The sequence below is a fragment of the Neopsephotus bourkii genome, unplaced genomic scaffold (assembly GCF_033783945.1).
Source record: "Neopsephotus bourkii isolate Nb327-2 ecotype Australia unplaced genomic scaffold, CSIRO-AGI_Nbou_v1 NB_234, whole genome shotgun sequence".
In the NCBI taxonomy this organism is placed as follows: Eukaryota; Metazoa; Chordata; class Aves; order Psittaciformes; family Psittacidae; genus Neopsephotus; species Neopsephotus bourkii.
Genome location: NW_026900744.1, coordinates 17125632 through 17139627, shown reverse-complemented (window position 1 = coordinate 17139627; position 13996 = coordinate 17125632). Strand labels below are relative to the sequence as shown.

Sequence of the window (13996 nt, the reverse complement as noted above, 5' to 3'; positions counted from 1 at the left end):
AGATAGGCTGAGAAAGTTGGGGCTGTTCAGCCTGGAGAAGAGAAGGCTGCGTGGAGACCTCATAGCAGCCTTCCAGTATCTGAAGGGGGCCTATAGGGATGCTGGGGATGGACTCTTCATTAGGGACTGTAGTGGTAGGACAAGGGGTAATGGGTTAAAACTTACACAGGGGAAGTGTAAGATTATAAGGAGGAAATTCTTTCCTGTTAGGGTGGTGAGGCACTGGAATGGGTTGCCCAGGGAGGTTGTGAATGCTTCATCCCTGGCAGTGTTCAAGGCCAGGTTGGATGAGGCCTTGGGTAATATGGTTTAGAGCAAAGTGTCCCTGTCCATGGCAGGGGGGTTGAAACTCGATGATCTTAAGGTCCTTTCCAACCCTAACTATTCTATGATTCTATAAATGTCTTTTATGTCTTATTCAAATTGTCATGAATAGTATCAGCTTACTGTTTCAAAAATATACCTGGTATACCTGATCTCTGAAAACATTTTAGAGCTTTCATCCTGTGATATCCTTTAGGACTGGCATTCATAAGAAAAGGGTCAGCAGATCTTGGCTTATGAATAGATGAACCCAAGGCCTGGCCCTTCAAACAGATTTAAACTTCATTGTAGTGTGAAGAGAGGGATGTTCCTCAAGTTTTTGCTGTCAGATGGTGGTTGACTGTTACTACAGCCAACTTCCATGACCACCACAGGTTACCTGCAAAAAGAAACGTAAAATTTTTGTAATTACCTTGATATTTATTTTGTAAGTGCATTCTTTGTCTTTGTATGCACAGTTTTAATAATGTAGTATTTTACCTCTATGGCATTTGATGATAAAATTTTGGCAAAGCAGGCTAATTCTGTAAGATTCCACAGGCTTTGCTAATGCTGTGGTCATAAACTGTTAAGGATCTCTCAAATATCTTTTGATATCTGGTGAGTTAATGTATTTTCATCTAATGTATTTTTAAAAATCAGTTCTTGGTTTTTGTTTGAAATACAAACATACAAAATTTTGCCTCATGATCCGTGTCCTTCCTTAGAAGGGGGGAGGTTCACTTGTATTGTTATAGTTCAGAACCAATTTTGGAAGCCAGGTTGGGTCAGGTTTGGTTACTGTTTGAATGGGTCTTGCTAGTGCTGGATGTTGTAGGCTCTGCTATGCGCATAGCACCCTGCATATGCCTTATCGGTGGACTGCAGACAGCAGTGTCTGCTGAAATGTTGCTGGTTTTGATACAGTTATGTGCTCTAACAATTAGCTGGTTGAGCTTTGCTTGCCTGCAAGTTCTAAAAATCACAATTACAAAAAGCAAGAAACTGTGTATCAGGTGGGTTTCAATATCTGTTAATTTATTTACTGTATGTTATTTTGGCTTTGGTTGCATATGGCTGCGAACATGAAGTTATTGCCAGTTAGTGAAGATAGTGCCGTTTGAAGGATTTTCTGTTTACACCAAAGCTAGTATCAAAGCAGGTTGGTGCCAGAGGTCACACTAATTATCTTTTCTTTGGAGCTGTAAATTTACTCCACAGTACTGACAGCTATTTGTAGTGTAGCTAGCAGTTCTTTAATGGTATCTCACACTGTATTGCTTTATGCATGAAGTAATTAGCTTTAATAGTTGCATTCCTCTGAAGTTCCCAATATCCTGATTAGTTATGACTTTTGTTTCAGTGCTGATAGTCAGCATGTAGTCTAGCTTTTTTGTCCTGTTACCTCATGAAAGGTGTTCTAATCAATAAAAATTGTGTAAGATGAGTTTCAAGAAGGTAAAAAAAAGACTTTCATTTCTTGAATAGCAAGGGTTCCTTATATTATTGTGTCATTTCTAGCTGGAATCTTAATGTACCTTGGTGAATTTTTCAAACAGGCTAAAGGAGATTTTCCATATTGTGACTGAGTATACATTTCTTTATCAAAGTCTTTTTTATTTGGGGTAATACCTCAGTTTGTGTGTGTGTGCTTCACCAAAAATGCCTGAATGTAGTTCATATCTCTGGGTACGCTTGTAGCGATTTGAATAATTGAAACTGCAGAAAATCTTGAGAAACAGTATTTTCTTCCAGACCATTTTTAAGCTTTCATGATGGTAGTACCAGTAGGTAATTGGCCAAGGCAGATTGATGGGTTTGGAGACAGAGGGAAAGAACAAGAGGGGAGTGAAATTCCAGATATATAAGAAAATGCACTTATGTGCTGGGTTTGTAGACGTTTTTTAAGAAAATTCTTTTACAGTGATGTTTTCCATGTTCAATTTTGCTTTCATTGCTCCATTCTACTAGTTAGCTTTAGTTGTCATGTCCTAAAAATTGTACTTCAGTGTCAGAAATACTCAAAGTACATGACTTTTGAAACTTACCTGCTTGATTTCAACCTGCAACAATATTTTCTTGGCCTCTTTGGTGCAGCATTGGTGGCTACATAAACCTGCAGTGCCAAATGCATTTACAGCATTAAGTACTGCCATGATTGTCATTCACAACTGGGTTATCCTTTTGGCATGTTAACCTTTAAAATACTGTTGAATGCTATGAAAGGAATTTGTTGGGTTTGAAGGTCAGAAAAATTCTGGCATTTCTGGCTTATGTCCCAGGATGGATACCTGTATAGGATTTATTTATTTATATATTTTTAAGTGTTCTTAATGGATTATGAAGCAGCTAATATAGTCTAATCCAAACCTGTATAGATGCAGTAAGGAAAAATTAGGAGGTGCTGTGAAAGTGGTATGGGTGCATAGCAGTTCACTGTAACTTCATTTCAGAACATGCAAGGTTTCCTCATTTTTAGGTTATTTATTCTCTATTCATTGTTGAAAGCCCTTGGAATGTTGCTTATTGTTATTGTATGTGGTTTTATCCTCAGAAACTGTATGAGCTGAATAATCTGCATGCTCTTATGGCAGTTGTGTCAGGCCTACAGAGTGCTCCAATCTTCAGGCTGACTAAAACATGGGCGGTAAGTGAGCAGCAGGATAATGGAGGGGTTTTAATTTGGTCTTACAAAAATACAATGTTCTGTGGCTTACTTTCAAGGATGCAATACTTATTACAGATACTTTAATATAATCATTTTTCTAGTGCCTCTTACATAATTTTTCTACTGCGTCTTAAGTCTGCAGTTTCCTGTTGCTTTTTTTTTTTCCATTCTGGCATAGGAATATTTTCCTTTGAAAAATAGCTCCCTGCAGATTCTGCTAAATGCAGAGGCTTCTAATTTGGCCAGAAGCTATTTTGTATTTAGTTGCTGGAAAATTATGAATGCCAAGGTGGGTCATACTTTAATCATTTAGGGGTTTATACTGTTGGAATTTTTTTTGCTATGGAGAGCAGATGTCCAGGAACTCTTGATTCAGTTTCCATAAAGAGATTTGTAGTTTCTCTGACTGATAACTAAATCTAGCAATTTTCCTCAGTTTTCAGAAGTGTTTTCATAGTTACAGCAACCGCATTACACGGTATATTTGTAGGTCTACTTTTGTACATTATGAATGATTGTTATTCTTTGGAAACACTTTTATGTGAGATCTGGTTTTTGAACTGGAATTAATATTTTTGTGTAGCTGTATCTTTGATCAGAAGAGTATTGGAAATTACTTTTGCTCATAGATACCTCAGATATGAGAGAACACTATGCTTGATTCAGCCACAAATTGTGTAGTCATCCAGCTGTATAAACAGATGAACTGTGACATTGTCAATGGTGATAGAAATAATCAGGTGACTGAGATACTGCTATGCGAGAGATCCATATAAAATAGATCATTAAAAAGAGCTAAAATGGATACACTGGAGGGAAGGAATGCCATCCAGAGGGACCTTGACAGACTTGTGAGGTGGGCTGATGCCAACCTTATGAAGTTTAACCATGACAAGTGCAAGGTCCTACACCTGGGTCGGAGCAATCCCAGGCATAGCTACAGGCTGGGCAGAGAAGAGATTCAGAGCAGCCCTACGGAGAAAGACTTGGGGGTGTTGGTCTATGAGAAAATGAACATGAGCCGGCTGCAGTGTGCGCTTGCAGCCCAGAAAGCCAACCGTATCCTGGGCTGCATCAAAAGGAGCGTGACCAGCAGGTCGAAGGAGGTGATCCTGCCCCTCTGCTCTCATGAGGCCTCTCTTGGAGTACTGTGTGCAGTTCTGGTGTCCTCAACATAAAAAGGACATGGAACTGTTGGAACAAGTCCAGAGGAGGGCCTCAAGGATGATCAGGGGACTGGAGCACCTCATGTATGAAGACAGACTGAGAAAGTTGGGGCTGTTCAGCCTGGAGAAGAGAAGGCTGCATGGAGACCTCATAGCAGCCTTCCAGTATCTGAAGGGGGGCCTATAGGGATGCTGGGGAGGGACTCTTCATTAGGGACTGTAGTGGTAGGACAAGGGGTAATGGGTTAAAACTTAAACAGGGGAAGTTTAGATTGGCTATAAGGAGGAAGTTCTTTCCTGTTAGGGTGGTGAGGCACTGGAATAGGTTGCCCAGGGAAGTTGTGTATGCTCCACCCTGGCAGTGTTCAAGACCAGGTTGGACGAAGCCTTGGGTGACATGGTTTAGTGTGTGGTGTCCCTGCCCATGGCAGGGGGTTGGAACTTCATGATCTTAAGATCCTTTCCAACTCTTAACTATTCTATGATCCTGTGATTCTAAAAACTTGCAGTGAAGACGTGTCAACATATCCTCGCATGTTACAAAAAGTATTTATTTGTCTGAAAACTGAATGATAGTATTGTTCAGTTGATAAATGTTACTAAAATTGAATATAACTTACTCCTCTTGAGGTTACCCGTCTAGAATTCTGAGCACATTTTGTAAATACACAGTCAAGTCAGATATTGTTTCGAAATACCAAAAATGTCTCTAAAGAGATCTAAATGAACTTAAATGTTTCAGAATGATCTTAATGAGAGCTTCTGGTCTGGTTTTGTCATGTTGATGAATTAATGCCTCAACAGTTTTACATAACTGTGATACCAAATTGATTTGAGTTTTTCTTTTGTGAAAAAAAGTCAACTATAAGAATATATTAACATAACCATATTAGCAACTACCATGATTACGCCATTCAGAATTGGGAGCCCCCAATTTCTTTTCCTGATTGGTCAATTAGAATTCCTAGTTTGTTCTCATGAAGGTGGTACGTACTATCGGAGTATCATTTTTAAAAGTTTGCTCCTCTTCCAACCTCTGAAATGCCACGTAACTTCTCCTGCATTTCCGCAGGTGTTTAGTTTCTCATAATACCAAGCAAGTCTCTGCTTTTCTGTCATCTTACATAAGCCTTTGGAAATTCAAGTTGCAGGATAGTTCCTAGCAATGTGTATTGCAAACTGATTCAGTTGTTTTTCGCTTGGAAATTTAGTTTATAAATTCTTGATGTAATTCTAAGTCTTTGGCTTTCTGTATATTAAAGCCAAGAAAAGATACGAAAAGGCAAACCAAGCCATTATTTGGGTCATCACCAAGTCATTTGAGTAAGTTATACAATAACCTTCTGAAACCTTCAGTATGGAAGGATTTTTTTTCTCCCTTTCGGAGATAGTTAGTTTGTAGCTGCCCACAATCAACTTGAAGTTGGGAAAATAGCTTCCTTAGAAAAAAAACCCTAAAACTCATTTTGCATGGTTGGAATCCAGAGCTGAAAGGAGCAATAGAACCATTAAATATTGGCGTGGTAATCCAGTGTTCCAAAAAAAAGTAAAAGTCTTGTATTCTGATGGTATGTCTGAAAGTTGTCTCACTCATTGTCAGCACACCCTCCTAACTCTGGAGAATAGTAAATGCTTCTAATGTGTGATTTGCCCTGATCAAAACTTGAAAAGAATCACAAATCTTTCCAAGAAATTTCATAGAATTTTCTATTCTACTTCATTTAATGTAAAGGAAGTCTGAATGACTAGCTAAGGCTTGGGCAATGAAAGTGAGTATCTGAAGTTAGGTGTGCGAATCCCACCCCCTCCGCCAGTACCCTGAAATCTCATCACTGTTCCTGCATTTCAGAAGGTTGTCTTCAGTGCTGGCACTCTATAATGAGAAAGCAAAGAACAGTCTGAAAGGCTCCAAACCCTTCCCTACTGCTGTAAACTATTAGCTTTAGCTTTTATTGTTTCTGCATATGTATATCTCTACTGTTCTTTGCATCCTTTGAGTCTAAAATACAGAAGAAGAAAAATTATTTAGAAAAAGAATCAGCTTCAAAACCAAAGAAATAATAGCTGGGTCATTACTTGCCCTGATAGAAACCCTTTAAATATTTGCAGTTTCTCTGTACTTTTCTATATTAATGCAGAAAGTGGAGGCATGATGTGAATTGCTTGAAGAGCACACAGGAAAGTCATACAGGGTCAGCTTGCTTGAAATTATTCAAAGACCCTGAAATGATGTATCAGACTTGAACAAGATTGTGCAAATCATCATGTTTTAAGGAAAATAAAATTAATTTCATGCAAGCCTGAATTTAGACCATTACTGTATCTGTTATTCTTGTCTTACCTTCCAGTCTGCAAAATACAAAAGTGTTCCAGACACCAAATGGCGGCAGAATGTTTTAGAGTATTATTAAACGGAAGCTAATCTAGGCTGATTAAACTGGAACCATCTTTGAGGAGATAAACTTCAAAAGATAAATGTTGTGTTCCAGTGGCTGGAAACAATTCATGCCTGTCTACTGTTTCCTTGTACTGGAATTGGCAGAGATCTGCAGTTATAATGAACAGGGGATGCTGTTCATCTGAATATTGGAACCAAAGCAAAGGATGTAAATTATGCTGGAATGTCAGAGATCAGCATGTCTCAGGGAAACAGTTCACTTTTTTTAGAAGTGACTTTCTTCTGAAAGTAGCATTTAGTGTGTTAGCTATCCTCATGAAGATGAGGTAGGAAATGTAAGTAAAAATAATTCCCTAGTGAATTTGCAGAAGAAATACTTCTAGCATGGTCACATATGTTCTTTAACTGAAAGAGAAAAGGGAATATGTGTAAATAATTTGATGATCAGACCCTCGTAAGTTTTGCACTATTGGATATCATATGCGGGAAAAATTGTGACTGGGACTAGAACACTGAGACTTCTGCCAGAATATTCAGCAGGAACATCTTACACCCTTCTTTAAATCTTGACTATGAATTGAAATGAAGCCTTTCAGGTGATTTTGCAGCAGTACTTCTGCTAGAGGTTTTAAAAATAAGTTTTCGCAATTTCTTTTTCCAGACCTTCAAGTACACGGATATGTACATCTGCATGCATTGTTTTTAAAATTTTTGTTAAATGATATTTATCAGATATTAATGCTATTGTTCTGTTATTTGGAAAATTATTTGTTGAGAGAGCTCTCAAAACAGGAGTATGAAAAAATTTGGAATTTGGGGTTTTGGTTTGGGTTTTGTTTTTTTTTTTTTCTTTTGAAGCAGAATTAGAATAAAATCTTAGTCTTTCTGACAAAGAAATGTTAACTTATGTTGTGGTTTACCCCAGCTGAGGAATGGCATGAGGAGCCGAAAAGGCTTTATTAGCTCTGTGTAAGTTAATAGTCTTTTGAGAACTTGTATTATTTCAGAAGGATCCTCCAGGACACCAAAGTTTTACCTGTTTGTGTGTTGGTTTGGTTTTTGTTTTTTTTTTTCCCCAAAAGATAGTTTAAATTTAACAGCCAAGTAGCAACTTTACTTTGTAAACTCTCCAAGTACTCATTGTTAAGAAGTAAATGCTGTAATTTTACAGCAGTTGTTATGGGTTTGGTTTTTAAATACGACAGTGGGGGAGTAGAGATGGGAATACATGTTTATAAGGGTAGAAGAGAAATCGTAATGATCAAACTTAAGCTCATCTGGTTTTGCTTTTTGTGTTGTGTTTTGGTTTGTTTGGTTTTTTTTTTTTCCCCAGTTATTGAGTCGGAAGGATAAAGCCACCTTTGAAAAGTTGGAATATGTTATGAGTAAAGAAGATAATTACAAAAGGCTTAGAGACTATATCAGCAGCTTGAAGATGACTCCTTGTATTCCCTATTTAGGTAAGTTGAAGCATTGCTAGTGGGAAACACTAATGACAAAATGACAAACATACTTCTCCGGTAATTACACAAACTAAACACCATCTTTTAAGCATTCATGAAACTATTTGAACACTTCGATAAAGAACCTATAACCACTAGTTGATTATGGATGCTCTGTAATTGACAAGAGCTAACTTCACGAGTTTCAGAAAGAAAACACCTTTTAAACCTCACAAACACTTCAGGTTTTACATACAGTATCAGTTTCCTGGGAAATTAGTTTCCCGTATGCTTTATAGATACACTGACAGACTTCTGGAGAAGTACTTAAATTGTTTTGCCTGCTAGCACTCTTAGTGATAAATACTTGACTGTTATAGTAAAGATGGCTTTTAATTTATGAGAAGGTAATAAAACACCAACCTCTGAGATAAATATATATAGATCTTGGTTTGGAGCATGATAAAATTGCTGCATTTAATTATGCTAAGGTGACAAGAGAAACTGGGTTGTTATGACTGACTCAGCTTTACAGAATAATTATGAGTAAATAATATTCCTCTGTATCTGAAAGCTAGATAAATGTATTTAATATGTATTGTGTTTGTTGCCAAGATAATCTAGTTTTACTTAATGTCTCAGTTTGGTTAAAGTGGTCAGTGTGCCTTTTTTGTCTTTTTTTTTTTTAGTGTAGCTTTTCTTTGGTGTCATAAGATGTTGATAAAATCAAGGAAATTTTTACCCAATTTTTTACTTTTTGAGGAAAAAATTAGTTGGTATTTTTTCAGGTGTAAGTTGCTCTTACACCTTAATTCAGGCTGACCTTTTTGTGGTCACTAAGGCGTAGTAAGCTGTAATCAACTGGTTCCTGAAGTTTGATACTTCCTTTACTTAGCTGGGCTATTAACTTCTTCAAGCATATTAACTCGACAGTCATCTTTATGCTGTGGGCTGTGTGTCCATCACAGTACTATTTCAATAACTTCATAGCTTGATATGAATGACAGTACCATCACTGATGTCAGAATCTAGAATTATGCCTCTAAAATGCATATATTCAAGTTTTGTGAAATTGGTTCAATTTTGCATGCTTTATACTTAAAAAGAAAAAAGCCATTTCTATGGAGAACCAATAATAATTTTAGTGACAGTCCTATAGAATTCCTCATACTGTCTTCAGTTTTTACTTCCCTGTTACATCCCTTCCAGAAACATCCATCAGTTTCAACATGATCTTAACAGCTGTTCATTTCCTGTAATTTCAGATATTCAGATATTGGTAATTATTTGTGCCTAGAATGGTAGAAGCATCATGAGCATATTTTGTCTGAAGGTCAGGTTTGAAAATTGCTGGTGTGGTATACAATCATATAGCTACCCTGTTTGTTAACGTAGCTATTAAAATCAGACCCAAATTAAAGGGGCAAAAGTCAAGCATGTGATGTGATTAAACATGTACTTTTGTAGCTTTCTCATCATGTATACACATATATATGCACTGTATATGGTTCTGGAATGCAGTTTCTAGCTTTCCAGATGTTTTTTACCTATGTGCCATGGTTTTTGAAATTTGAAGCCAGACTCAAATTGTTTTCTTGATGATTAGAAAAGTTCCAAGCCAATCTGCTGTCAGATTTTTTGAAATCTCATGGTACTCTGACCCTTGCCATTATGGTCTTCTGGTACTTGCTGTTGTACAGAGAAATCTTTATGCTTTGGTGTATTTGTCTGTTACTTTAAAAATCCTGCATTACTGTGTGCAAATGTGTATTAAAAAAACAAAGTTAAATGTTGGAAAACCATGTTTTAAGTTTTGTTTTGTTACAGACATTTTCCTCAATATATTAGAAACTTCTTGCCTAGCTTTTGTATTAGATTAGGCTTTGACGCTTGATAGCTTGTTAAAGTGAAATGTATATTTCTTTTTTACTTAAAAAGAAATGCTTTTTGCTGTAACCTGCTGTGGTTAAAGAATGTGTTGTGACCTGGTTTAAAATTATATCAGTTCTTACTGATGGTATGAAGAATATCTTCCAGCCTTTTTTAAAACTCCAAGGGTATAGCATGCCTACTGGTGCACTCCCACTGAAATTAATCTTGTAATGTTTAAATAACTGGAAAAAGAGCAAAATTGCCTTGTAACTACAGTCGTGATAAATCTGGATCTATCTTGGAGGATTGGCTGTTGAGTCCTATTATTCTCATTTGATTTCAAGCTTTACTCTCTAGTAAGACCTCAGTACATCTGCGGGAGTATTATTCCTAAAAGTTCCTTCCCAAGGAATTTTTACTAATGCAAGAGTCATATGGAACAGAAGTAACTTAATTTGCTTGTATTACTATTTTAAGGTTACCAGGTTATAATTTCTGAAAGGATCTTTTTCTACTGTTGCTGGTGTAAAATCATAGTGCTATTCCTAGTTTAAAAGGCATAGAAAAATCTACCTAAAGTCTGCAGTTCAAGATTGTGACTGTGGTGTATGCCAGGCAGGGGGATTAATCATAAGGTCCATTTCCTCTCAGGGGTAAAAAAAGGGGGGTGTGGATAGGGCTTTCTTCAGTGTAGATGTAGAGATCCTGAAGTTGTGCTCCCCTAAAATGCTTTCTAGAAGACTGCAGCGAATTAAGCCTGCCACACAGTTGTATTTGCCATTGCAGATCCCCTCTGGAGAAGTATCAGCATTTATTGTGACGAGCCGTGTTTGGAAGGTCATGGGGAAAATGAGCATATAAGAGAAATTCGGCTGCAGTTTCAAGGATGAATGCTTTAACCATTTAGAGGTTACTAGGTTTACCCTTACGCAGACAAATATCAAATGTGGGTGTGGAGTTTTTTCACGACCGTCTTAACATTCTAAGATAAAACTTAAATAAGGTGGTGGATTTTTTTGTGTGTAGTCTTTGCAATGAGAATAGAGATGCAGAAGTATAAATTGTTTTCTTATTACCACAGCTCACTCACTGTGGTCAAGGTAAAGATGTCCTTCCACATTTAACTAGGGGGAGAAATAAAAACAGTTTTCAGTTTGTTGCAGCAACAGGTGTGGTGTGCTTTCAGAGTTCTAGAAACGCAAGTGAGAGCAGCACATTGTCAGTGTGCAAGGATTAAGAGCTGTGCAACACCAATAAAAATGCTCAGCATTTGGTCCTCATTTACACAGTGTGGGGTATGTTGTCAATGTTGCGTCACTGGGCCAACTAAAGTAGCCAAACAAATTCTGTATTTTGCCTTAGAATAAAAACCCATTCTTAGGGAGTGTTATCATGGAGTTCTGATTATTTGAGATTGCACAATGAAACAATTAAGCCACTTCTTGAGAAGTAAGATTTTTATTTAACTAAGCAGTACTACCTTGTGAAATATGTTCTTATAGCTGTTTTTCAGGAGTTATATCCAGAAACAGAAAAGCTGAAAACAGGTTACTGAAGTATTCATTTGGTGAATATTCAGCTACTTCAGTGGTAATGTTTGCAACAGACTTTGGAAATACATGTGAAAACTGTGTTTCAGATTTAGTAGAGGTTAAACTTTTTCAAGGTCTGTTTGGTTAAATTTGGACTGACAGTACAAGAATGGTGAAAGTTATATCCTTCCCAGACAGACTGCTGCCGAGTTTCCAGTGCAGTAAGCTTGATGCTACAAAATATGCCTTTAAAAAGAGCGTGAGTGAAAACATTTAACTTTTAAAGTCATTTGCCCTGCTTAGGAAATTCAGCCTGAAAGCTAAGAACTGATAGAGTTATAAGCATTTTAAAGTAGTAAATTATTGTACAGAGTATGAACCAACCTGAAAAAGAAATGCTATGCTTTCCCTTCTTGTAATCTTAAATCAGCAACATACAATTAAGTCTTCTCTTTCAATAGCACAGCATGTGTACAGTCTGAGCTTTCTGGATTTATTTTGTAATAATGTTTAGCAAACGTCATCCTACAGCTTTAAATTGGGGAAGACTCAACTTTTTACATGTCTAATATATAAGATTTAATTTAAAGGCTGAGTGCAAGCTAATTTTACTTTTGGGTTTCTGCAAATTACACCTTTCACTGACTGTGCTGAATAAACAACCACTGTTTTTGTAGCAGGCAAGAGATCCTTGTGGTAAAATAAGATCTCTTCCAAGGAGGGGAAATCTGTTGGTTGAATGAACTAAAGCTGTCAGAAGTGTTCATTAAAGGAATGTTTTGGAGGGCATTTGCAGCTTTTAAATTTACCTGAACTATTTTTCTGTCTAGCTACCATAGGAAAAAAAAAAAGAACAGATTATAAATAGTCTGAATTTTAAGCGTTTGCAGTTAAAATGCATTTGTATAGAACACTCAATCAGGTCTGTATATTTGTAACAAACAAATATTCCTTATATGAAGAGCAATTTCATAATTATCATCATTTATGTCAAATAAAATTCTTGGTATTTGCGAATGGAATATACTGGGACTAATGCCCCACCTACCCAACCACCCCTGCAGCCCCAATTAAATATTGGTGAGAGTTGTTGGCTTTGGTTGCTGACCAAAGATTTAACTGCAACCCTTGCAGCCCTATATTATCAATGAAGCTTTATCTACTCCAGGGAATGTGTTTTGAAAGCAGAATGCTATTTTCTCTCCTCTGAATTACAAATGAGATTTTGCATTGCTATTGATATCAACTAATTTACCATCACAACAATATTATTCTTTCAGCTATTAGGGTTTCTTATATTAAATAGGGGCAAAGCTCTTTAAAATCCTGAAGGCACATGCAAGGTGTCAAACAAATACATTGGTTACAGTTCAGAACAGCATATTTAGGTTTGTGTAATATCAAATTAAATTAGGTAAGCTGTGCAGCTAAGTACAATTATTGCATTTTGTATACTAGAAAGAAAGCTTTAGTTTTGGAGACTCGTACCTGAAGCAAACATTTTGTTTCTGGTTTTGGAAGTATCTTGTTTTGATGCAGCATGATATGACCTTTTGTTGGAAAAAGGTTGGAAAGCATTTTCTAATCAATTTCTTTAATTACATATTAATTCCAGTGGAAATTTAATATATAGAAGGTAGAAAATTTAATACACAGAGTATCAAAAGTTTTATATACATATAGAGGAAGGGAAATGTGTGTGTCATAAGAGCAGCCCAAGTTTGGGTGTCAGGAAGAATACACTTGGAGCTGATTTCTAACCTTTGTTTTATTATGTCAGTAGAAAGCTGTATTGGAGGGAAACTGCTAATGTTCAGTGACTTGGTCCTTCTTTTAATTAGTATGTGTGAACACTTGTTCAGATATCGGTTGCTCTGAATTGGAGCAGGGGAGGGGTCTCCCAAGTGTCAAGTCATGATTTTAATATCAGGACTTTTGATTTTGCTATTTAAGTTCAAAGTATCAAGAAATATTTTTGTTTAATTAAGTTCTTTGAATATTGAGGTTGAAAGTATAAAAAAGTACCAAGCAATTTAGTTGTCTTAAGCTGATCAGTAATTATATACAATTAATTTTTCTTATGTTAGGAACAATTTGCCTAAGTATTTTACAGAAGGTAGGCTATGCAGATCCTAAGGAATTCTCTACATGACTAAGAAATCTTATGTTTAATATTTAGTTCACCACTTCATATTGAAATGATTATTTATTGCAAAAATCCCTCTGCTGCCAAACCTAGACTATTTTCAATTTTTATGTAGCTTCTTGGAGTAAATCTAAAATCTTAGACCAGTAATATGAAGTCAGATTTTCATTGAAAGTAATACCAACATTTTTAAATAAATTGTTAAATAACTAATCAATTTTCACATTAAAGCAAGACAATGTCATTTCACATATTTACATTTAAAGGTTGAGTTAACCTGAAAAAAGCATAAGCTTTTTAAGTGAAAAAGCTTATATCTTGTCATATATCTGGATGTTTTCTAACCAGCTTTAATGACTGTTTACATAAAGTATGCTGGACTTGAACAAAGATAAATATGCTTTGCAAGCACAAACATCTGCTTTTGTGAATGTGTGTTTGAAAAAAACACCATCTGTCACAGTAGAAA

The 13996-nt window shown here is 36.3% G+C and overlaps 1 protein-coding gene across 5 annotated transcripts in view; it reads left to right on the top strand.

Moving 5' to 3' along the window:
* The window catches only part of RALGPS2 (Ral GEF with PH domain and SH3 binding motif 2), a 118394-nt gene that overhangs the window by 51880 nt on the left and 52518 nt on the right, over positions 1-13996 (top strand). For all 5 annotated transcript variants that reach the window (XM_061345664.1, XM_061345662.1, XM_061345667.1 and 2 more), the window contains exons 7-8: positions 2858-2950; positions 7869-7995. In XM_061345664.1, the coding sequence (XP_061201648.1) occupies positions 2858-2950; positions 7869-7995 (220 nt within the window). The remainder of the gene's footprint in view (positions 1-2857; positions 2951-7868; positions 7996-13996) is intronic.